The following is a 26,666-nucleotide window of genomic DNA, read 5'->3' as shown; positions in this document are numbered from 1 at the left end:
GAGCACCATATCCAAAAGCCTCAGTAGTATAGTTTATCCTAAATCTTAACTCTGCATTTACTCTTAGCTCTTGAGACCTGCTTGGTTCTCTGGACTTGGCATTATGTTGGCCCTTTTTGTACTGGCCTGTCATTTTAGACCATTGTCACACTAGGATGTAGGAGATGATAGAGACAGATTATTGATGCTCAGGATTAGAACTGTGTGAGGACTAACAGAAGACAGTCCTGCTTCATGTCTCCTGGTATTTATAGGGCTAAATGTGAATCATGAGTCAGGAAGTAGGAGGTTGAGAAAATGACTGTCACCATTTTCTGGATGATGCCACCTGGGTTTCCATTTTCTAGAAAACGGATGCCACCTGGAATCTACTGGTAAAAATCCTACAGTGAAGCCAGAGCAGGCCTTAAGGGTCTGTTGAAACCTCAGTCATGGGCAGACCAAAAGTTTGGAGCAGTGGCAGTCAAGGAAGAAATGGCTTAAAATATAGAAATTCAGATTCAACACTGATGAGCAGAGTAGGAGACAGGCCAACCCATGAGAAGAATAGTTGTACCCAGACTTACTCTTTTATATTCTTCAGTGGAAGCCTCAGCCTTGATATAGAGGCCTTGTGTCTTTCTGCTACATGGAGGGGAGGAAGGTATGGCATTAGAGGAGGCAAAGCTGAGGCTGGCACTGTTAGAATTGGTAGTGTTGTTGTTTATTGTTGATGTTGGTGGTTGGTGGCAGTGTTAGTGGGGTTTGAATTCCCTTATTGCTCTCTAACATTGTCAGCCTCTGACATAATTCCTAACCTCTAAGTTTCCCCATCTCCCTTAGAGATTCATCGACTCCAACCTCTTTCCATTGAGGTAGAAAGAATTAGTTCCTTGTTGCTGGGAATGGTGCATGTTAATAACTATGCTCCTTCTATATGTAGAAGGCTTGTCTACCATATTATATTCAGTGAAGAACCCTCTTCTCTTTCCATGCTGGAATTAAATATTTGGTTTACATCAGATTCTATTCTGGTTTACACTGTTGTTGTTTTTTAAAGTATTTCCTTGACCGGCTGTTTTAGAAACTGGCAAAAATCTTGAAATATGAAGACCCATTTATCCCTTAGATTTGTCTGATGCTTTAAACTTACTCTGTCCATCCTGTCATATGTTTTCATCTGATCCAGTTAAATACCTTGGCAGGAAGGTAGAACAGGCATGACCCAGATTTGATGGATGAAGAGATCTTGACTCAGAAAAGTTGGGTGACAAAAAGTTAGGAGTCAAAGGACACACAGCTGTAGGTCATACAACTCATAATTGTATGCAGTCAAGTGTTCTGCCTCAGTCTTCCCTCTCCAAATCCAGTACTCAGATTGAACAGAAAATAGCCAGATTTTACCTTACGGCCTGTGAAAAAGAGAAAGCAAGGGTGAACTAATGGAAAGGCGGTAAATGATGTTGAATAAAACATGAGAATAAATAGTTTGCATATGCAGCCTTATGATTTTTATTGCTGGGCTGAGACCTGGTTCTTAAATATTCTTTCCTTGTGCCTTCTGCTTTTTGTAAATATCCCCAACATTTACCATGAAATCCTCTATCTGAAAGCTAAAGGGCTGCCATTCTCTTTTGCGCATCCCCTGCTGCTCTCTCATCTCTGGAGATTGGCTGTGCCCTTAGTGAATAGGAATCCCCCTGTGGACAATTGGTGATTGAGGGACAGCTGGCTGCAAGGGGCAGTTCATCAATATGCATCACGACTGGGGCCTGGCAGTCATTAGAATTCATTATAAATTACTCAAAGTCCCAGGAATCTCATTTAGTTCTCACTCAGCAGCTGGAAGATGCTTCCAGCTATGGATCTAGGGTTTCCCCCAAGACTTCACCTAAGCATGGGGGGCAAATAGGTCAAATGATCTAATGATGAGTGGGTGGATGAAAGAGAAGAACCTGTTTCTACCTCAGAATAGATGCTCTAAGGATGGCATTGGGAGAATGAAAGGAGCTGTGGGCACAGATGAACCCTTGGTGCCTCTGTTGAGCCAAGAAGACTCAAGAGTATCTTTGGGACTCACTGGGAAGAGGGATGCGAACCTTGAAGGGAGATAAATAACCAAAGGGAAAGTGGAGGAGAGAGCTGTATGTGGTACTTTCTAATCTTCAAGATCTGGCCTCTGATTGCCTTTTCCACTTTGGCTACTTTGATGCCTTTCACTGAACCCTTGATGGTGACCTAAGCTAACCATTCACTGGATCCACTGGACCTTTGAGTCCTGTGTTCTCTCCGTGTCAGATGGCTTCCTTTCTTCCCCGGTTTTCCACCTGTGCAAACCTATCCTCTTTGGAAGCTAAACCCTAACATGTAGACCAAGTTCTGTGGTGGGGATCACTCCCTCCCAGTTCTCCAGCAGCTCTCTGAGATAGATAAAATTTCCATCCCCCCCCCCCTTTTTTTTCAGATGAGGACATTGAGGCTCAGAGAGGTGATGTGACTTGCTCAAAGGCACAGTTCTGGTGGTGGGGAGTGGAGTCCTCCAGCCATAACTCTTTCCCCATTGTACCGCACTAGGATCTTACTGGTTCTCCTGTCCCTCATCAGGTCTTCCTCTACTGGTCCTGACACTGTGGCAGAGATGGCCCCATTTGGCTTCTGTGCCCTGGTCTTTCATTGTGTATCCCTTTTCCTGTCTGTATATATGCCCTTACAACAGAGGAGGCTTCCCCATGACCTCACATTCTGATCCCCTTATGTCCTGCCCTTCAGAGCTTTGTTCTAGGTCAGGGGTTGGAAAATTTTCCTATAAAGGTGCAGATGGTAAATACTATAGGCTCTGCAAGCCATACGGTGTCTGTCACAACTACTCAACTCTGCTGTTGTCGAGTGAAAGCAGCCAGAGACAATAAATAAACGAATGAGAGTGGTTGTGCTCCAAAAAAACTTTATTTAATGACACTGAAATGTGAATTTCATATAATTTGGATGTGTCACAAAATAGTTTTCTTCTTCTGATTATTTTCTGATCATTAAAAAAATACAGAAAAGCCACTTTCAGCTCCAGGGTTGTACAAAAAGAAGTGGCAGGCTGTGGCCAGTGGGCTGTGGTTTGCCAACCCCTGCTCTGGAGCTAATTGGGTAGTAATCATTTACTTTTGGTAAAATTGTCACTGTGTTGGTTCTCTCGGAAGCCCTGACAATTTAAGCCTTTTCCTACAGAGGTGACGCCAGGGGGATAGCTGCCTCTGCGTAAAATAAGGTCAGTCCTGCCGTGTTCCTATTGTCTCTTCAGTGAAAATGTTAGATTTAAATCCTATATGTCATTTCTCTTTGAGCTCCGTATAGGGAAAAAGGTCTGTGCTTGGGTTTTGTAAAAATACCACGCTTAGATCTTTTTGTGTGAGCTGTCATCAGCCATTCTGATTGTTGATCTTGTAAATTCATGCTTTTTAGTGCCGGCAGAGGAATTGCTTTTGTTTCTGAACAATTTCATGAAGTGTTTCTTTCAATAGGGACTTACATTGAATTTCAGCTCTAGCTATATTTTTTCATCACAACTAGATTTTAAAGACATGGGCGACTGGCAGTATACTATAAAGAAGTGCTTTGGAATACTTCTTTAACGTGAGAGCTCAAGCAAAGGGGACTGTTAGTTGCAGGCTATCTTCTTTTGGCCGTAAAGCCCACACAGTTGAGCCCTCTCCACATTTGGTCTCTAGATGACCCATAGTGACCATGCGTTTTCTGCAATTTGGCCAGTGATCTCTGGAGTGCCTTGAAAGGTTTGCTGTTTATCAACTCCTGGGTACACCCTACAGGAAAAGCATTTGCAAAATGTTATGCCTGTTTGTGGAATTTGGAAAGAAGCATGGGAAAGGAAGTAGAGACTTAAGATGGAACTTGATTCTCACTAGTAATCTCCGCCCCCAATCCCCGATACCCTGTGTTGTGTGTTAGGAAGCACGAAATGTTGCACCTAGGATAGTAGGTAGGTGTCTGACTTATACATGCAGCCCAAAGGAACTTCTGTTTAGTATATTTCTGTACAAACTAGGGCATGGTAATCTGAGAACTAAAAAAATAGGTAGGCTCTCCATTGTAATACCTAGGCACAACTTATTCCTCCGTGTTTGTTCCTAAAGTGTTTTGATTATACTAAGTATTACTAGCAAATGGTAATTGCTTGCTATTATTTTTAAATTAAGCTGTTGAGGTTCTTCAAGGGTATTAGGTAGAAATCATGTTGTCTCCTAGCATGGAGCTTATACTCTGGCTCTTTCTGTTCAGAGGCAATTCTGTAGTAGTTCTATGGTAACAAAGAAATAGAGCCATCATTATTCAAACCTTTGAAATGATTATACATGTAGACTACAGACACATGGAATTTAATTAATTAATTAACTAATTTAAAAAATGATTTACTTATTTAATATTTGAGAGAAAGAGAGGGAGACTACACATGGAGGGGAAGGGACAGAGGGAGAAGGAGAGAGAGAATCCCAAGCAGACTCCCCGCTGAGTGCAGAGCCTGACTCAGGGCTTGATCCCACGACCCTGAGATCATGATCTGATCCTAAATCAAGAGTTGGACACTTAACCAGCTGAGCCACCCAGGTGCCCCACATGGAATTTAATTTAAATGAGTGGGTTAGTACTCTGGAACTTTGAAAATTACGTTATGGGAAGGATAATCTTTTTAGTTTGCCTTATGAGCTTTGAGTATTTCTAATTTCTCTTTTCAGATAATTTAGGAATATTGATATGTTTAGGATTTCTTATAAGATTTAAAAAATACTTACTTTAAAATAATTTAACACTCACAGGAATTGCAGAAATAGTGCAGAGTGCCAGTGCGCCCTTCCAACTAGCTTCCTGCAATAACATCTTATGTAATCACAGTACGTTGTCCGAACCAGAAAACTCACATTGCCATAATGTGGTTAACTCAAACACAGACCTTACTTGGATTTCACATTACTGCATGTACTTTTTTGGGTGTTTAGTTCTAAGAAATTTTATCATATGTTAAGGTTTGTGTAACTCACCACAGTCAGCATATACAATGTTCTATCACTACAAAGAAACTCCCCTAAGTGTCCCTTTAATAGTCACTTGTCCCCCATAAGGGGGTTTTCTGAGGATATGAAACCAGCAGTAAAAGCAGAGGTAGATTTTGGGAAAGTGTTTAGTTTCCGATTGATTTCTGCAGTGACACATTTCTTTTCTTTTCTTTTTTTTAAAGATTTTATTTATTTATTTGACAGACAGAGATCACAAGTAGGCAGAGAGGCAGGCAGAGAGAGAGAGGAGGAAGCAGGCCCCCTGCTGAGCAGAGAGCCCGATGTGGGGCTCGATCCCAGGACCCTAGTATCATGACCTGAGCTGAAGGCAGAGGCTTTAACCCACTGAGCCACCCAGGCGCCTCTGCAGTGGTACATTTCAAGTGGATGACATAAAAACAACGGAGAGCTGTATTCAGGTTGTGAGCAATCCTACATTTACATCTACAATCTATTTCAAGCTAAATGTTATGTAAGGTGCAATGTAAGGTTTGAGGTTTATTTGTCTCATATAGATGTCAAGGTGTTCCAGCACCATTTGTTGAAAAGACTATCTTTTTCTGATTGAATTACCTCAGCAGCTTTGTCAAAATGCAACTACACTCTCTATCCTGTTCCCCTTATTTATAGGACTCTCCTTATGCCAACCCCACACTGTCTTGATTATTATAACTTTATAGTAAGTCTTGAAATTAGGCAGTAGAAGTCCTTCAACTTGAATTTCAAAATAGTTCTGGATATTTTATTAACTTTTCCCATTGCTGTTGAGATATAATTGACTTATAATATTGTCCTAGTTTAAGTTGTACAGTACAACGATTTGCTATATGAATATCTTATGAAATGGTGACCACAATAAGTTTAGTTAGCATCCATGACCTTACACAGTTACAATTCTTTTTCTTGTGATAAGAACTTTTTTTTTAAAGATTTTATTTATTTATTTGACAGAGAAAGATCACAAGTAGGCAGAGAGACAGGCAGAGAGACAGGCAGAGAGAGAGGGGGAAGCAGGGTCCCCGCTGAGCAGGGAGCCTGATGCAGGGATCGATCCCAGGACCCTGAGATCATGACCTGAGCCAAAGGCAGAGGCTTAACCCACTGAGCCACCCAGGCGCCCCGTGATGAGAACTTTTAAGATTTACTCTCCTAGCAACTTTCAAATATACAATACTGTTTTATAAACTGTGGTCACCGTGCTCTACCTTATATCCCCAGCACCTTATAACTGCAATTTTGTACCTTTTGACCACCTTCACCTGTTTCCCTAACTCCTTATCCCCTACCTCTGGCAACCGCCAATCTGTTCTCTGTTTTGTATGAATTTGGTTGTTTTAGGGTCCATATATGAGGTCATACACTATTTGTCTTTCTCTGTCTGACTTACTTCACTTAGCATAATGCCCTTAGCATAATGTTCCATCAATATCACAAATGGCAAGATTTCCTTCTTTTTTACATATGACTGAAAATATTCCATATATATATATATGTATGTATGTATGTATATATGTTCCACTATATATATGTTATATAGTGTGTGTGTGTGTGTGTATATATATATATAGAATATATATATTCTATCTTCTGTATCTATTTATCCACCAATGGACACATTGTTTCCACGTCATAGCTATTATAACTGATAGTGCAGTGAATATAGGGGTGCAGATACCTCTTTGAGATAGTGCTTTCACTTCTGTTGGATATGTCCCCAGGAAGGTGGAATTGTTGGACTATGTGGTAATTCTATTTTTAATTTTTTGAAGAACCTCCATACTGTTTTCCATAGTGGCTGTACCAATTTATATTCCCATCAACAATACTCAAGGGTTTTTTTCTCTCCACATCCTTGAGTATTGTTTCTTTGATGATAGTCATTCTTTTTTTTTTTTTTTTAAGATTTTATTTATTTATTTGACAGAGATCACAAGGAGGCAGAGAGGCAGGCAGAGAGAGAGAGGAGGAAGCAGGGCTCCCTGCCGAGCAGAGAGCCCGATGCGGGGCTCAATCCCAGGATCCTGGGATCATGACCCGAGCCAAAGGCAGAGGCCTTAACCCACTGAGCCACCCAGGCACCCCTTGATGACAGTCATTCTAATGGGTGCAAGGTGGTATCTCATTGTGGGTTTTTTTAAAGTTTTTTTTTTTTTTAATTTTTAAAGATTATATTTATTTATTTGACAGAGTGAGTGAGTGAGCACAAGCAGGCGGAGTGGCAAGCAGAGGGAGAGGGAGAAGAAGGCTTTCCGCAGAGCAAATAGCCAGATGCAGGGCTCAGTCCCGGGACCCAGGGATCATGACCTGAGCCAAAGACAGATACTTAACTGACTGAGCCACCCAGGCGCCCCCCTTTTTAAAAAGTTTTTAATTTTAATTACAATATAGTTAACATAAGTATTATATTAGTTTCAGGTATACAGTGATTCAACAGTTCTATACATTACTCAGTGCTCATCATGGTAAGTGTACTCTTTAACCCCTTATTTCCCCCATCCTCCTACCCACTGCCCTTCTGGTAGCTGTCAGTTTGTTCTCAAGAGTCTGTTTCTTGGTTTGTTTCTTTTTCCCCCTTTGTTTTCTGTTTTTGTTTCTTAAATTCCACATATGAGTGAAATCGTATGGTATTTGCCTATCTCTGAGTGATTTATTTTGCTTAGCATTATATTGTCAAGCTCCATCCACGTTGTTGCAAATAGCAAGGTTTCTTTTTTTATGGCTGAATAATATTCCTACACACATGCACACACACACACCCTGCATCTTCTTTATCCATACATTAATGATGGACATTTGGGCTGCTTCCATAATTTGGCTATTATAAATAATGCTGCTATAAACATAGGGTTACTTATGTCCTTTTGAATTAGTGTTTTCATATTCTTTGGGTGGATATCCTGCAGTGTGATTACTGGGTCATAAGGTAGTTCTCTTTTTAATGTTTTGAGGAACCAGCATACTGTTTTCAAGAGTGACTGCAGCAGTTTGCATTTCCACCAATAATGCATGAAGGTTCCTTTTTCTACACATCCTCTCCAGTACTTGTTTTTTCTTGTTCATTGTGGTTTTGATTTGCATTTTCCTGATGATTAGTGATGTTAAGCACCTTTTCATGACCTATTGGTAATACATACGTTTTCTTTGGGAAAATGTCTGTTCAGATCCTCTGCCCATTTTTTGCTATTAAGTTACATGTGTTTTTATATATTTTGGATATTAAACTTTTATCAGATATATCTGGCTTGCAAGTATTTTCTCCCATTGCCTTCTCATTTTGTTGATGGTTTCCTTTGCTCTATGGAAGTTTTTAAGTTTAATGTAGTCCCACTTGTCTATTTTTGTTTCTATTGCCTTTGCTTTTGGAGTCAGATGCAAAAATTCAACTCCACGACTAATGTCAGGGAGCTTACCACCTATGTATTCTTCAAGGAGTTTTATGCTCTGAGGTCTTACATTCTTTAATCCATTTTTAGTTAATTTTTGTGTATGGTGTAGTAGGTAGGGGCCTAGTTATATTATTCTCCTGCGTGTGGCTCCAATTTTTCCAACACTGTTTATTAAAGAGACTATTCTTTACCCATTAAAGACTCCTTTATTGTTAATTATTTGACCATCTGTGTGTGGGTTCCTTCCTTCTTTCCTTCCTTTTTGAGAGTGAGTGAGAGTGGATGGGGGAGAGATGTAGAGGGAGAGGGAGACAAAGAATCTTAAGCTGGGCTTTGAGCCTGATATGGGGCTTGATCTCACAGCTCTGAGATCATGACATGAGCCAAAATCAAGAGTTGGATGCTTAACTGACTGAGTCACCCAGATGTCTGTGTGGGTTGATTTGTAGGCTCTCTATTCTTTTCTGTTTTTCTGTGCATTTGTTTTTAGCCCAATACCATACTGTTTTGATTGCTGTAGCTTTGTAATGTAGTTTGAAATCAGGAAGTCTGATACTTCTAGCTTTGTTCTTCTTTCTCAAGATAACTTTGGCTATTTGGGGGACTTTTGTGGTTCCGTACAAATTTTATGATTATTTATTTAACTTCTGTGAAAAATGCCATAAGACTTTTGATGGGGATTGCATTAAATCTGTAGATTTCTTGGGATGTATTGGACATTGAATATGTTATTTTTTCTACTCATTTTATTTGTGTCTTTTAGATTTCTTTCATCAATGCCTTAAAATTTTCTGTGTACTGATCCTGTCTTGGCTATTTTAAGTCTCTTGATTTTCTATTTAAATTTTAGAATCAACTTCTTGGGGTTTTCATCTGCATTATTTTAAACTCTAGATTTAGTTGGGGAGAATTAACGTCTTAAGTCAGGTCTTCCAATCCAAGAACATGGTATATCTCTCTATTTATTTGGCTATTTTAAAATTTTCCTAGTAATGTTTTCAGATATAGTTTCATACATGTTTTTAAAAAAAATCTCCCTAAGTATTTCATGTTATTACAAATAATGCTACTTAAATATTTTTTCAATTTCCCTTTTTTTGTTGCAACTATATAGCAATATAGCTTACTTTTGTATATTGACTTAGTAAGTCTGTGATATTGATAAATTTATTAACAAAAATAACTTCTTGATAGGATTTTTTATTTTCACAATAATGTCATTTACATATAAAGATCATTTTTCCTTATCTTTCCTTTTTATGTGCTAGCTGTAGGATTTTGGTAGATATTCATTATCAAATTCTCTTTGTAGTTTACTGAGAATTTAAAAAAAAATCATGATGCTAAATTCTGTCAAATATTTTTTAGCAGTTGTTGGGCTGATCATATATTTTCTTTTTTAGTCAGTTAGTATGGTAAATTATACTGATTGCGTTTTTTGAATGTTGAAACAATTTTGAATTCCATCGATTAACCTTACTTGACTATCATTATTATACCTTTAGAATATATTCCTGTCTTTAATATTTATTAAAGGATTTTTGTGTTCATATGGAAAATATGTCTATAGTTTTCCTCTGTATTTGTCTGGATTTGTTATCATGGTAATGCTGGTCTCATAAAATGAGCTGGGAGAAATTCCCTCCTCCTTTATTTTTTGAAGGACATTATGGAGGTTTGGTATTATCTCTTCCTTAAATTTCTATTTCTTTGTAAGTTTTTGTAATTTGTGTCTTGCAAAGTATGTTGTTAACTTATTGCCTCTCAGCTCTGAATATATCATTCTGAATATGCTCTGTGATAAACACAGGAATTTCTTAGTATTTTTCTTTTAATGTGAGCATTGTCTTAAGCTTTCTCAAGAGAAGTCACTGGGGAGGCTTTGTGAGATGAAGAGTCTCTCTTGCCATTTTTGGTGTGGGCCAGATTTGACCATGTGAGTATGAGGACCTCTGGTAGAGCTTGTTCCAGCCACTGGCCCAGAACTTTAGTCCCTGTATGGCTTTACAATCTTGGCCTGGTTGTGACTTTCCTTCATTTCTCTTGACAAGGAAACCAGAGCTCCTGCACTGTCCATGTGCTCTCAGAGTCCCTGCAGACACTCAAAAGTCCTCTTTGGATGTCCAGACCTTCACTGCATATTCACCACTGATTTCTGATTGCCTGAATTCTGAAAAGCGGCCTATTGCTTGCTTAGCATCTCTAGATCAGCTCTGGTCTGGCCAAACCAGTGAACTTCTCTGCTCTCCAGTGGTTTAACTGCACCTTCTCCAGTGAAGTTTGAATCTATCCTCGTCTATCCTTCTTTGGGTAACCTCAGTCCTAGAGTACCATAGAGAGTTTCCTTAGATTGTGTAGTTGCTTTTTAATCATAGCTAATATTTTTTATGTTAGACTTCCCCCTGTTTAACCTACTATATTGTTTCTATCTCCTGCTTGGATCCCGACTTCTGCACAGGAACTATTTGAGTTGAGACTTTTGTGACCTGTGAATTTTCTAGACAGTGCTATATATTTAACCAGTACTTTTTCTTCTCCCCTCACTCACACTCCTCCCTATGTGTTTTAACCCGGGATTTTACTAAAGTGAAGGAAGGGAAGAACGGAGTGTGAAGAATAACATTTCTGCAAGAACTGATATTCAGCAAATAATGAGCAAGGAATATGGTTTCCTATACCACTTGAATGATCAGTTCCAGCTTGACTCTTCCAGTGTTTTATGGTTGTTGGCAGAGTTGTTTAGAATTTCTTGAGGTGCAGTAAGCACAGGATATAATAGGATCTTATTATTTTTCTGCTTAGAATAGAGGTACTATGATTTTAAGCTGCTATGGATGGAGTATCCAGGCTAGTAAAAAACCTAGTTTAATATCGGCAACAACTTTGACTTTTAGATTTTATTTTTATTCCCATAGGAATGGGAAAACCTGTATTTCTTGTAGGTACCACTGTGAATTGAAATAATCCAGCCATCTTCTTACTTCCATGTAGTCAAGGAAAAAAGCACCTAAACTCAACCAACCAAACAAAACCCCATCAAAATACAGAACATTTTCTTCATTGCAGTTAGGGCCTTTGGCAAGAATTTAAATTTAGCTTTCCTGGGAATTTTGGGAAAACATTTTTCTTCATTGTTTTTGTAAGCCCTATGAGGCAGAGATGTAACTTCTCAAACAAAACAGCAGGAAAAGCAACTAACAATCCTCTGGATAATGCAAATGAATAAAAATTGCCAGAATTATTTCAGAATTGCTAAAAGTCTTACTCTGATATTTTATACACTATTCCTAGGCTTTAGTAGTTCAGGAATGCCTGTTTTAGCAATCCCAGCACACGAGGGAATAAAGTTGAGGAGAAAATAAATTACATTGAAATAGTCTCCAACTTAGAAATGGATCACATTTCCAGGAGTTGATTTGTACTACTGGAAATTAGAACACATTTATTGTATTAGTTATCTACTGCTACATAATTGATTATCCCCAAACTTAGCAGCTTAAAAGAAAAACCACATATTATCTCACAGTTTCTTTGGGTCAGCGGTGTGGGTGTGGCTTAGCTGGGTGCCTCTGGATCAGGGTATCATGAGGTTACAATCAAGATGTCAGCTGTGCTGTGTCTTCTGAAGGTCAAACCATGGCAGGGATGAGGGGTGGGGGAATCTTCTCTCAAGCTCACTGAGGCCTGCATACAAATGAACTTAAGAACAGTCCTGCCCCAGCTGAACTTTCAGATGAGACTGCAGCCCCAGCCAATACATTGATTCCAACCTGCAGGAGACCTTGAGTGAAAACTACTCAGCTTTGCATTCTTATCTGAAATGAGACCACTGCATCTGAAATATACCTTGCATTTGAAGGTGATTCTTTTGCAGCAAGGAATTTTTGTCCTCTTCTCCTTGGGAGAAAATGTCCTTTCCATCTCCCTGAAGTGGAGATTTCTTTCTGTGGTTGAGTTAGTAGTTGGGCAGTTTGGGAAAATAGGTGAATATTTTCTTTTCTCTATTTGTAGCCTGTAACCAACTTGACCAGAATGAATGGATGTGATCTTGATATTTGTAGGGTAGAAGGTAGAGTATATTTTCACACTGAGGCAGTATCCCATGGTGGTTACACTCCTAAGAAAGAGTTCTATTTGAGACTTATTATAGGTTGAGTAGGCCCTTGTAGGCTAGCTCACCATCATTTATAGCAACATGTTCATGAGAAAATGGGTTCTTTATCCCAGATGTCCATCTTATAAACATGCTTTTGAAATGTGACTCATTTTTAAGTTGGAGACTTGCTGTATTTCACTAGGTCCTCTCAACTACCTTTCCCACAATAGTTCACATTTTAAATGATCAGCCTTTGGGCAGATAAAGTGACAGAAAATAGAGATTACTATAATTCACTCTTAGCAATAAGATCCTGGGAAGACCTATCAAGATGTAATTTTACTCACATTCAGATTTCCTGTAGGTCATGCACTGAAGTCCCTTTATAGTTGAGTTATGTCAGGCCATAGTCATCTCCTATGATTGTGGGAGAGAAGGCAGTCTTAATCAGGCATTTCTGAAACTGCTTATCAGATTTAGTACATGGGAAATGGTTTTGACTTTTCTTACACTCCCTTTAACCCATATTTATACAGGAACTGATGGCCTTGCACTTGAGAGAGATGCCATTCAGGCCTTTTGAGTGCGTCCAGTGGAAGGCTGCATGCCTTGGCCTCCCATGTACTTGATGTTTTCAGACATGGCTGTCATTTTATTTTATTTAATTAATTAATTTATTTTTTATTTTCGGTATAACAGTATTCATTGTTTTTGCACCACACCCAGTGCTCCATGCAATACATGCCCTCACTAATACCCACCCCCTGCCCCTTCAAAACCCTCAGGTTGTTTTTCAGAGTCCATAGTCTCTCATGGTTCACCTCCCCTTCCAATTTCCCTCAACTCCCTTCTCCTCTCCATCTCCCCATGTCCTCCATGTTATTTGTTATGCTCCACAAATAAGTGAAACCATATGATAATTGACTCTCTCTGCTTGACGTATTTCACTCAGCATAATCTCTTCCAGTCCAGTCCATGTTGCTACCAAAGTTGGGTATTCGTCCTTTCTGATGGAGGCATAATACTCCATAGTGTATATGGACCACATCTTCCTTATCCATTTGTCCATTGAAGGGCATCTTGGTTCTTTCCACAGTTGGCTGTCATTTTATTCAGCATTGTCAATCATTAGGGAATTCATCTAGAAATCACCCCATCACTTGACAACCCAAGGGTCTGCTTGAGCATATATCCAAGGAAGGTAACTAAATAGACTTTGCACTGCTACCTCTAAATTTCTACCCCTTTATTAAGTCAGATGAGCAAAGGCATGTTGTAAGAACCATCCCTATCTCCACTTAACTCCCCCAAATTAAGATGTTCAGTTTTGCTCCACTCTGTCATGGGAGGCAACTATTAAAAAAGTCATAAAATGCCTTTTGGTGTCATTGTAGAACTGCAGTTGAAGATTGTGTCTGCTGTGTTTCTTAATATTAATATGTACTGGGTCATCTAGTTTCCCATAATCAGCCATGTGACCAAACCTGCTCTCTAAGAATGACAGATCCTTAAGTAAAATTTTCAGAGTAGATGAGTTACATGTGCTGTTTCTCTAATAAGAGCTGAGTTAAAAAAAAAAAAACAAAACTTCACTGACTTATTGAAAATCAGTTGAAGGCTTCATAGTAAAAACTTCATTTATCTTTTTTATGGGAAATACAAAATGTTTCAAACACTTTTAAAATTAGGAATGGTGAGCGTAGTCACTATTCAGTAAATCTAAAATAGATTTAAAAATACTCTTATCTTCTATTGTGGGGGAAATTAGAAGGCAAGGAGAAACAGGATGAGAGGCAGGAGGGACAGAGAAATGATTAAAACGTGTCAAATTCCAGAAAGTCAAAATATCCTATTGGTCTTTCTCCTTCCCTCCCTCCCTCCTTCCCTCAGTTTCTTCTTCCCTTTCTCTCCTTCTCTAGCCTCTAAAAAAAAAAAAAAATAGGTAAATCTGGAAACACTTTTTTTTTTTTTTTTGGTAAATAATGTTTACATTTCATCCAAAATTTGAAATGATTGATCCTCTTCAAGTCCTTTCCCCCTTAAAAAGAGTACAACTAACATTGCTTTGGAGAATGCTGATCAGTTTTAGGGAGGAAATGGAATGTTATCTCTATCTTGAGACCTTTTAGGATGCTATAAACTACTGAGAATTTTAAAGCTTATTGCAAACAGTTCTGCTGGCATTCAGGTGATGGTCTTTGACATTTGTCCCAGGCCTAAAAAATATGTAAGCATCAGGCTGATCCATACTCAGGGGCTGCTTGCCCGCCACTGGCCATCTTGTATCTCAGTGTAGCCCTCTGCCCTGGGAAGAGGCCCTTGGGTTGCAGGGGTAATCACTGGGTAGCAAAGACTGGGCACATTTAAAATGCTTCTTTAGTTCTATTTTTGAAAATGTATTACATCACATGGGCTGAAGTTCAAAAAGTAAAGACAGAATGATGAAAAAAAAATTACAGCACTTCATACACATTATCCTGCTTGTTGATTTCTTCCCCCTAATTAATGGTGCATGTTGTAGATCCATGTCTATACCTATAGAGTTGTCTCGTTCTTTATAATGGATGCATATTATTCCACTGCATAGATTATTTTATGCTAAAGGTTGTTACCAATCTTTTTACAAACAATCCTGAAACAACATTGTACACGAGCACAATGTATTATAGAAGCAAATCTTTAATGAGTCTCGTTAATGTTCATTGTTAATGTTCTGTCTCTTTAACAATATTTTATTCCCCATAGAATCTTTTGTCTCCTTCTCCTTACCCCCAACAACAGATAATAATTTAATAAGTGGAAGGTTTATTGATTTTAATGGAAGCTAAATTGACATTTATGTTTCCATCTCTAACTCTTCCTCCTTCTTCTTAAAGTCCCATATTTAGTTATATCTCCTTCATTTTTAATGTGAGAAGAGAGTTGAGACAAGTTTCCTGTAAGGTTTATAACAACATATTCCATTTTTGACTAGGAGCTTCCATTTAGATATAAACTTATAATTCCTTTTGGTGAAAGGACAGCAGTGAGCGAGCAAATAGATCTGACCTGACCCTATAGCAGGCCCCTTTACAGTGCTGATGGGGAATGTTGAAAGGAAAGGTTGGTGTTGGTACGGAACAGATTGCAAGGGGAGGTCTGGCCTGTCAAGCTCAGATGAGCAGAAGGCTGGATCATTTATCACTGTCAGAGGGGGTGGGGGCAGAGGAAAGGGGGAGGGACTGGACTGTTCCTGCCCATTGCTGACTGACAGCGGATGGTGCCTCATGCTTCCTCCAGGCAGACTATGTGCCATGGAGGGGCAAGGTGCTTCCTGCTGAAGGCTGCTGACATGTTCACGAGGAGGAAGAAAGAAGGCCTGCTGCATGCTGTGGCTGCCGTATTGCCGTGTGGTGTACAGAACCATTGGTGGAATCAGGGGCATCCAGTTAGGTTCCAAAGTGATACTTGCACTCTAGCATGGGTTCAGAAAACCCCTCTGTGGTCTCATGCCTTAATTACATTCATAGGACTTAGATACTCTGCACAACGTTGATTATTTTCATGTGGAAGAATTGACCTTGACAAATACTGGGGAAATGGTAGATAATTTTGCTTCATCTATGAGCAACGCCAGCTAGGGAAGCCAGGGTCCACTCCAAGTCCTTGAAGGGCGCAGTTTTAAAAATAATACTAAAAAGTATGATTTCTGTGTGCCCTTTATAGTTATGTTTTTAACACCCACCTTACAAATCCAAAATGTGTTTTAGGATCAATAGGAAGCATGCACTTTAGAAGAAAAGAAAATCATTGTGGCTTACATTCACATTGTTCGGTACAGTGGCTTTTAACACTCGTATTCACAGAGATGTCACATTCATCAGGATGACATATAGATTTTAATCCTTAAGCTAACCTTATTTCAAATGGAAATTCTCTTCTCAACATTATCTAATTTTGGTAGCCACTAGGAATTGGGTGTGTTAAGAGGGGGCGGGGAGATTTTTAATACAAGTGTGGTGGAAATTTTCCATCAATGCCTAAGTTAGACATGGTTCTTAAATGTAACTAATAATAGCATTACAGAGTCAAATGGCATGAACAACAATAGCATGCTTTATTGGGATCATGTAGCGTGGGAACTCATGCTAGTCTGATAATAGTGGGGTAACAGGATGCATTAAGAGCTGTAGGCAGTGCTGCTACCACGGAAACTTTGTGTAGGTAAACCTGATCAGTGACCCTAAGACGTGGGCTGGTTGGTGGTCTGTGAAGGAGGAAGAGAAGGCAGACGTTGTCTTACTATTTTTATGTCGTTGTCAATAAACCCAGTGCCTGGCACATAATGAGTGTTAAGTAGTTGTTTTCTGCATGGTGATGTTATTGGGGCAGAAGATGGATCCCTGTGTGTTGACCCAAGTCCCTCTGTCAACCCTCATTCCCCCTTCCCTCACATGCCTACCTATGAGTTCATTAGCTAACGAGCCCTACCCAGGTGAAGGACAATGTTCGAGATGGCCCTCCTCGGAGAGGATCTCCCAGGCCTGTGATTTGAGCTGATTTGAGTTAGTCTAGAAGGCCCAGGACAGTTCCAGTGCTCATCCAGGGGGCATGGTCTCACTGAGCAAGCCAGAAAGTTCAGGGTACTTAAAACTGAAAAGGAAAGGGCCCTTTGATGAGGCCTTAAATTAATCAGGAAATAATCTGCTCATTGGTTATTTTCATTTAAGAGAGATTTTAGGCTTTCTGTTCTTGCTCGTCCTACTCAGAGGACATTTAGATTTTTATAATTTGAAAATAGACCTGGTTGGATCTAGATTTCTTCTGTATCAAGTTTGCCTTTTAGTTTTTTCTACGTTTTGTAGTTTACTGATTATCAAAGGAATATTTCCTCAAGAGAAATTTGGAAGTAAATAAAAGCATAAAGATGGAAGAAAAATCAGCCACAATTCAGCATATAGAGGCAGCAACATTTACCTTTGTACCCTGTTTCCTTGTGGTCATTTTTCTGTGCTTTTGTTTTTAATTGAGTAGGATCCTTTTTTTTTTTTTATCTTGCTTTTTTTCCACTCTTAACTCTATCTTATTCCTATTTCCTGATGCCATAAAAAAACCCTATTTATGATCATACTTTTAAAACTACTATGTAATATTTCACCTTGGGACTGTGCCATAATTTACTTTATTATCTTCCTTTTGTTGGGTCATTTAGGTTGCTTATAGTTTCTCACTATTATAAACTATTCTATTGTAAGCATCTTTGGAAACCTTTGGCTTTGTTCTGATTTCTTAGGGAAGATACCTATACTTAGAATTACTAGGTCAAGGATCGAAAAACCTTTGATGCTCCTGATGCATATTGCCAGACTGCTTTCCAAATAGATTGTATTCTGTTCTATTGTATTGAATTCTCACTTCCACGAGTAGTGTATGAGAAGGCCCATCTCCCTACTCCTTCATGAGTACCTACCACTGATTTGTAAGTTTTGCCACTTTCATGAATTAGATGTAATTGAGCATCTGTGCATGTGTTTATTCATTCTTTACACATTTAGAATTTTTTTTTTTTTACATGTGATGTCTGTTCTTTCTCTCTGGCAGTGGGATAGCTGTCTTGTACAGAGTCGTGGAAGCCTGCTTGGGGTGCATGATGCTGGTTTCTGGGGCCCCCGGCTTGCCTCCTATCCTCTAGTCGTGAGTGCCACTGTGTTCACTTTCCTTCCCTCTCCAGGGCGATCCTGTGGCCTCCGCCAACATAGGAACATAGTAAGATCATTATAGGCCAGTTTTTCTGAGGACCAGAACAGAGCTTGTGTCTGAGGGTATGTGCATGTGGTGTGTCTGTTCCAGGTACACTGAGCAGACCTCAGAAAACACAGCAGGCACATCCTGAGAAATAAAAATATCCCTTGATTGCGTAATGCCTTACTCTTCTTAAAACATATTCCTATCCTCACTGCCTCACTCTTTCAACTGGAAATCTTCCCTTGGGTTATCTCAGCAAGTTTGTTGGTTAAATGGAGATTCTTAGTGTAGGATCTGTGATTTATCTTTGCTCCCACAACACCTAGTATCTGGCCTGCACCAGACACTCAAGATGTAATTGCCAGTGGGTATGAGCCAAAGACCCCCCCCACCCCGAATATTTAGCTTATGCTTCATCAAGATGTGTTATGGTGTAGGCCGGGGTTCAGAACAGGTTGGACCCTGCCTTGTTCTCTTGTTCTGCCCCATTCTGCTCTGACATGGTGAAGCTGGGGCTTCTGCCCGAGGGACGCTGGGAGGTGCAGGGGCTGCCTGAGCTGGGGCTTTGTTAGCTCCTTTACTGGCCAAGAGATGGCTTAGGTTTGCTGCACATGGAGCAAAGGGAAAAGGGGGAATGGTGTGGGTGGGTGGGATTTAACAGGAGGGACAGCGGTCAGGGTATGAGGATAAAATCTTGAAAGATACATGAATTTTTTTCTTAGAGCTCCAATCTTAAATTTTTCCAACTGATTCCTTCTGTTTCACGTGGGTATGTGTGTGTGTGTGTAGCTTGTCTTTTGTTTTTAGGGCAGCTCTCACTAATATGCAGTTGAGGAAGACAGAGCTGGCCTTCCTCTCCTCCTTGAGCTTTGAGAGGAAAGCTCTCCTCTTTGCCCACAGCAGTTGGGGACATTTGTCTCGTTTCCACCATTGCCGTTACCGGGGACTCCTTGCTAGCCTCTCCTGGCCTAGCATGCACTGACCAGTCAGTAAGGACTCGGGCTTCTTTGGATGCAGGATGGGTGGAGAGCAGAGGTTGGGCCTCAGGCCAAGCAAGATCCCAGCAACCTGCCCACTGCCATGTAACTTCCTAGTATTCCCCTCCTCACATACAGTTTTGTTGGGGGCAAAACCCACTCCAGGTTGACTTTCACCTTAAGATACCAGAGAAAAAAATTGTAGTGAATTATGTAAAGGACCACAGTGTATAGGAACAATAGAGAGCCACAGTGCTCTGGGCATAGGTGACCAGAAGCATCGTTACCTCTCTTTCCCTAGTGCACCTGTTTCATATATCACGGACTGGGCGACAGGTGTATCGTCAGGCCTCTGCCTCCTCTTTCTTTACAAATCCATACTCACGGTCATCGAGTCATCCTGAAAATGCTATAGAGGGCACCTTGGCAGGACCAGGGTCCAAAATGCTCGGTCATTGTGATCCAGGGCCCCTCTGCTGGAGACAAGAGAGGCTGATCTGAAGCTTAGTTCCAGTCTAGCTCATACCTCAGGACCCCAGAAATTTGCGACCTGGAGAAAGAGGCACAAAGAAACAGACAATGAGACGGAATGTGAGACCATATTTTGTTTTGGGGTTTGACAGATTTTTGACAGATTTTATTACCATATGAATGGAATAAAGGTACTTTTACTCTAGCCCCAAATTGAAGCTAATCACCACCAGTAAGTTTTATAGCAGCATGAATGATCGATAGTAACACTTGAGAAGTGTGTGTTGGATTTTTGCTGGGTTAAAAGCGTGGCTAGGAGGAGCTCGCACTGTTAACTGACCTGTAGCTCTGAGGCTTTAATCTGACACAAGGCTGTTCCAGTCCTGGGTTGATGGTTCTGGGTCTTAGTAGCTGAGCAAGGATCCCAGGTTAGGCACAACTCAGTTCCTGGAGCCTCGAGCTCGGTAGTGTTGCCACAGTCACCCAGAACGGAGGAGATTGGCCCTGCAAGAGAATAGTGAAAGTTTGGGGGCCCACCTTTCAGTCCCTTATTTCCCTATCTCATCCCCCCCACCCCCCAGAAGATATGTGTTTTAGCTCTCTCTTTCTGAACACAGGACACAGAGCTGATTACTTGTTGGTTTATGTCTGAGTTTATATTATTGCAGGTATATTATTGAACAGTTTCATTGCCTTATTTTCATAAGCTTGAAGTGCATTAGATATTCACAAAACAAAAGAAAAAAAGTGTCCGTATCATCTTCTAAAGCTTTTAAACATGTCCCCCAAATCCCCTTCAACATCTCTCTGATAGTTGACTTTGACCCAATCTTGCTCTAATTAACCTTGCTGCTCCACAAGCACTGGGCTTTCAAGATAAATGAAAATCTATTCCTTGTCCTCATATACCCTTGACTGAGGACACGTCATGGCCATCAGCAGAGGTTATCCTCCTGGAGCATGTACTTTTGGAACGTGCCCCTGTGGAGTGGGGGAAGGGACACCTACCTGTCCGGCCAGATTGGAGACATCCACCCTGCTGTGGTGAGCAACAGATGTCCCTGTCAGTGACCTCTCCCGTCTCCATTTCATGCTCTGCTGGTGATCAATAGCTAGTATCCAATCAATGAACGACTTTTCTGTTTAATCAGTTTGATTGTTTCTGGGGTGACATGTGCCACCAATTTTGAAAAAAAATTATAGATGCTCATTAGGTTCCCAAATGAGCCCATCCCTTCCCCCCAAATCTTAATGACCTACCTAATGTGTTTAAAGGATCTCTGGTTCTTTGGCTCCCAAATACTTGCCTCAGCAGAATTTCAGTAGGAAAGTGCCCTTGGAAGCTAAGCCTTGGTTTCTAGGAGTAGAACTGCCATCGCTTGGTTTTTAAGAACTCACCATTCTTGCAACATGGAATGGAAAGTAATACTTAGATTTCCCCCTATTCTTTTTTTTTTTAAGATTTTATTTATTTATTTGACAGACAGAGATCACAGGTAGGCAGAGAGGCAAGCAGAGAGAGAGGAGGAAGCAGGCTCCCCGCTGAGCAGAGAGCCCGATGCGGGGCTCGATCCCAGGACCCTGGGATCATGACCCGAGCCGAAGGCAGAGGCTTTTACCCACTGAGCCACCCAGGCGCCCCTTCCCCCTATTCTTTGATCCCTAAAGCTATACGTAGAGATTGGGAGATTTTCAAAGGATATATATATTTTTTTAATTGGAATTTATCTGTAGAAACAAGAAGGAAAGTATCTTCTTTTTTTGTCCATCTTTCTCTTTTATTCACTTAGAACAGGAATGGCAAAACAATTTCATCACATATGCATGTATATCTAAATAATAAGAGACTCTGTGGGATGCCAGGTTGAGAAAAGATTTTGTGGTCCCATTTGGGGACTGAGAGAGTCTGCCATGGTTGATGAGTGGTGTCTGCCATGAGTATGGAAGTGGAGGAGAGGTATATCATGGGTCATGCACTTGTCATTCCTGACTCAAATCTTGTGAAAAATAAAGATCACACAGAGATGATAATGCTAATCTAACAGTTAAGAGGTGTTTGCTATGTCCCAGACACTGTTTTAAGTGCTTTACATATATTAACTAATTTAATTCTCAAAGCGGCCCGCAAGGTTGGTACAAATGAAGAAACTCATACAAATGAAGAAACTTAAAGTGAAATGACTAAGCCGTGTTCCTTACAACTAGGAGGTGGGAGAGCAGAGGTTCAAAGTCAAGGCAGACTTGCTCTAGGGCCCATGTCCTTAGTTGCTGACATTGTGCTATCTCTTCTTGGCTAATGCTGTGTCTTTGTTGCCCAGGAGCTGACTCAACTGCAGTTCAGAAGAAAATGCAAAATCAGTTTTATAGACTTGTTATCTTTGGGGCTTGGGCTCTAGAATAAAAGATAAAGCAGGGTCTAGGGGAACCTTAGCGTTGAGGAGAGAGTTGCATATGAACTCCCTCATTCACTCTCCAGTTCGCTTTCCTCCTCCACTGGCTCTGTCCCCTTCTCAGATGAGAGGTGAATTGGTTGGGAAGAGGGGAAGACATTTACGCAGTGGAACAGAGAGGAGTTCCTTGGTCTCTGGGCTACCTGGCTGGGGAAACTACTTTTGAGTGGCCATTTTCAATGGATTGTTTTTGTGTCAGGGACATATGTACCTAAAAACAAAGAGATGTCCTTAGTGTATCAAATAACATATCTTTTGTAATGGCTGAAGAGAGACTTTTCAGTATTGTTTATGTCTTCTGTCATTAACTTAACAACTACTTATTGAACTCCTATGCATTGTCCCCCATTGGGCAAGGATTATCAAAGTGGTAACCCAAAGGAGATATGAGACCTGCCCTCCCTGTGCTTATAGTCTGTTTGTCCAGGCAATGACTAAGTGTAAGATGCAGCTCTGGTGAGTGCTGTAGAAGGTCATTGGTCCCAAGAAAGCAACGGTAGTAGAGAATGAGGATTGAGGTGTTCAGACCACATGGGTCCTTGAAGGCCACATTAGAGTTTTGACTTTAGCCTAAGAACAATGGTGGGGAAGGAAATTGGGGAGTTTGTGTCATACAATGAGTTTGTTTTTCTTTTAGAAAGGTAATGCGAATTAGAGAGGGGACATAGATGACCTAGAGGTATTTATAGGAGTCCAGGCAAGGAGGCTACAATAGAGACCACAATGATTTTGGTGGTGAGGGGAAGAAGTGGAGGGATTCTGGATGTCGGGAAGGTAATACTGGCTAGATTTGGTGACGGATTAGATGTGGATAGTGAGGGCTCAAGAACAGGCAAGGATGCTTTAGAACTTAGGATAACAGTCCTGTTCCCAGAGGTGGGGATGCTGGTAGAGGGCCATGTTTGGAATGGAAGGTCATCTTGTGTTGGTGGTGCTTTTGAGCTGTCTGAGAGGAGATGTCAAATAGGCTACACTTTTCATGGTAAATGTGTAGTGTTTTGGCTGGGCTATAAATAAGCCTTGATGGATTGTCTGGGGAAATCAAGTCCTGTGAGAAAAAATTTTTAACCCATAATTTTGTTGATTCTTAAAAATCTCAACATATTTTCATTTAGAAAATAAGAATCTAACAATGACAAAGGAAATTAATATAGGTAATAACCTTGTATAATCTCCCTAGTTGTTTTAATTTTTGTATGTTTCTCTGCCAGAGAAATATTTCTCTTCCTATAAGCATTCATATTTTAATTAGTTGTCATTATAATCTACATCCAGCGTTTTAATAGGATTGTTTCACTTACCATTATCCCAAATATTTTTTCACATATTTATATATCTTTCAAATGCTCTATTTAAAATATGTTACATAATATCACATGCTTTTGATAAATCATGAATTATAATTTTCTAAGCAATGTTAGTACTTTCGTATATTCATTTGATTTTCAAGTTTTATTCTTATAAGTAATAAATATTCTTATTTGTGTCATCTTTTTTTCCCTCTTGCATTATTCTTTAGGTTGAATTCTTATGAGTGGGTTTAGTGAATCAAAGAGTTTGACAGGATTTACAACTCTTGATATGCATAAAGGCAAACATTTTCAGAACCACAGGCAGGGACTGTGGAGTGGTGACCTTAGAACAGAACTGTGACCTCCATGTCAGGCCTCATCACATTTCTTTGGATTCAGCAACCAGTGGTTCTAACCATATTAATGAGTGCTTGACAAGGTCCCATGGCCACCTGGGATCTGGGCTGGTCTCTTCCCTTCCTCCAGGTTTTCTGTTCCTAGGCTAGTGCCACCATTACCGAATAACCAGTGAGAGCCCCTGAATTGATGGTATCCTTCAGAGGTTGTCTGAACTTGATGAGCCTCATAAGCCTTCAGGTTCTAAAAGACTTGCAGGGTACTGGAGAGGCTGCCTGGGATTCCTGTGGCTTTGGATGGAGTTCTCAAGACTTTTCATGCCCCGGTCCATGCCTACCATTATGTCATTCATGGCCACTGCTTCTCAATGTATCACCTCTGCTATGCCCAGATTAGACTCTGTTCTGGCCCCAGATGATGCCTCAGTCACATCCAGACTTCTGGCTCTCATTCAGGTTGCTTGCTCACTCTCTGCCTTTCCAAACCCTGCCTCTCCTTCAGGACACTGCGATGGTTGCCCTTCCTCCAGGTTGCTGGATCTCACTCCCATCCAGCTTGCTATTCCTCTGCTGTGAACTCTTACAGTACCTTTAGTCCCCATTTCAGAACTTGGCACATAATTGTAAGCTTTCTGGTAAACTTTGACATTTTTGTGTTGTGAAGTTAATTTTAATTTCCACAGGGGCAGAAACCGTGTCCTACTCTCCACAGCCCCCTCAGGCTGTCATGCTGAGCCCTTTGCCAGTGTTCCATAAAGTGAATGGGACACAGGAAATCAAAATGTATGTGCTATATGAAGCAGCATCAAGGCTTTTTAGCCATTCTTATGTATTTTCAACTTAAATGCCCATATTCAAGGATTGCTGAGGATATTATTCAAATACTTGTAGATGAATCATACTCAGCTGGGTTCTATCTAACTGAAGTTTGAGGGGTTATGAGAATAAGTTAATGCTGGAAAACCATAACCTGGTCACCTTCTATTTCTAAGTCCTTGCTATGCCCAGGGTGGGGAGGGTGTTGGTGGAGGAAACCAGCAACATACTCAACTATGAAGAGTAGTTGAGAAGCACTGGCATATCCATTTGGTCTGTAAGATGGCAAGTGTCTGTTGCTCCTGGAAACAGTGGCTGTACTGTAGTGAAATGATGTGTTCTATTATTCTGTTTTTTAAAAAAATTGGCCCCAATGTTACCCTGCTATTCTCATGGCTCACTTCAATGATTGGGTCAATGTTCTGATTATCAGGAGTCTTTAGAGGAAGTCTCCCCAGTTCACCCTGGGACCCCGAGTTTCCCTTCTTCTTCAGGGGCTGGCCTGGTGCTGTGGGGCCTCTCTGGCCAGGGGTCAGGAGCTTTGGGGCTGGGCTATCTCTGCCGCCATCAGTCTTAGGGCTCTGCACAAGCTCGGGCCTTGGCACCCTCATTTGTAAAACCAGACACTTGAACTAGACCATCTCGAGGCTCTTCAGTAACTGAGATTAAAAACAGAATAATTGAAACTCTCTTAAAAGGTTAAGCTTTGGTGGCGTTTTTAACTAAAAATGAGAAATAGACTCTTTGACACATTTAATGACATGTGTTAGTATGTGTGTGGAACTTTACACTTAACTTGTATTTCTTTCTTTCCTTCTCTCCCCCCCCTTTTTTTTTTCCCTAGCCAAACATCATGTCAATGGCAATAGAACAGTTGAACCTTTCCCAGAGGGAACACAGATGGCTGTATTTGGTAAGATATCAACTCTGAAAGAAAACCCAAATTGTGTGCAAAGACTAGTGCCAAATTTCTGAGTTTTAGCAAGTGTCCTCAGGGCTTCAAAATCTGGGCTCTTCTAGATATTTACAAGTTATTGGAGCCAAAAAAACTATCGAGTTCTTAGTATTTCTGGGATCAGAAAAGCTTATTCTATAGAATTTAATATGCTTTCTTTTCTCACTTTGCAAACCAAATATCAAACTGTGTATTTGCTATTTCTTACGTCCACACTGTGAATTAACCTGATAATTTACAGTTTGAGTTTTTCTTCTCTAGAAGGGTTCCCCCCAACATTGATATGTAATTTTGTCAAAGGCTGGGGTTCAAGAAGTTTTGAGTTGTTATTCCACAAAATCAATCTAATTGAATAATCTCTTTCTCTTCCATTATGAATTCAGCATATTCCTTAGAAAAAAATCAGTTAAAATGTCTTAAACAGAATAAAATTTAACCCCTGAGTATATGTTTACAATATATGATTATGTGGCTGAGTAGAACTTCTCTGTTAGATTCCAAACCTTTTGGTGACAAGGTCCTTTTTAATTCATAGCTTCTGACCTCCATATTTAATGTCACTTAAGCTTCCTTCAAAATGTCTCTACACCTGGCGCTTCCTTTCCCTGCCTTCTTCCCTTTCTTTCTCCCTTCCCCTCCTCCTTCCCTTTTTTTCCCGACTTCCTCTTCCTTTTAGCCCCTCCTCCCCCCTTCCCTGGAGCCCTTATCAATCTCTCAGGAATTATTGCCTCTGTCCTCTGGATTTTCATTTTCTTGTATCTTCTGGATCCTTCCCCTCAGCCTTTATTTTTCATTTTTTAAAGATTTATTATTTATTTGAGAGAGAGAAGAGTGAGAGAGAGAGAGAGCACGAGAAGAGGAAGGGTCAGAGGGAAAAGCAGACTGCGCGCTGAGCAGGAAGCCTGATGCTAGACTAGATCCTAGTACTCCAGGATCATGACCAGAGCCGAAGGCAGTTGCTTAACCAATTGAACCACCCAGGTACCCTCCCCTCAGCCTTTAGATAGGTTTTATGGTTGGCTCCATTCTAAAATCCTGACGTCCCCTGACTTTATGCTGTCCTCTAGCTTCCTTTCTACCCTGATCTTGTTGAAGGTCTCCTAC

The 26,666-nt window shown here is 40.4% G+C and overlaps 1 protein-coding gene across 2 annotated transcripts in view; it reads left to right on the top strand.

Annotated features, from left to right (window-relative positions):
- MSRA (methionine sulfoxide reductase A) overlaps positions 1-26,666 on the top strand; it is a 432,069-nt gene that overhangs the window by 148,856 nt on the left and 256,547 nt on the right. Inside the window, exon 2 of one of the 2 annotated variants that reach the window (XM_080796477.1) lies at positions 25,452-25,520. The exons of the other annotated variant lie outside the window; for it this stretch is intronic. Coding sequence (XP_080652603.1) covers positions 25,452-25,520 — 69 coding nt within the window. The remainder of the gene's footprint in view (positions 1-25,451; positions 25,521-26,666) is intronic. 2 annotated transcript variants of the gene reach the window in all.

This window comes from Martes martes, assembly GCF_963455335.1.
Source record: "Martes martes genome assembly, chromosome: 2".
Lineage (NCBI taxonomy): Eukaryota > Metazoa > Chordata > Mammalia > Carnivora > Mustelidae > Martes > Martes martes.
The sequence above is the reverse complement of the archived record's forward strand: the minus strand, read 5'-3'. Positions and strand labels throughout refer to the sequence as shown.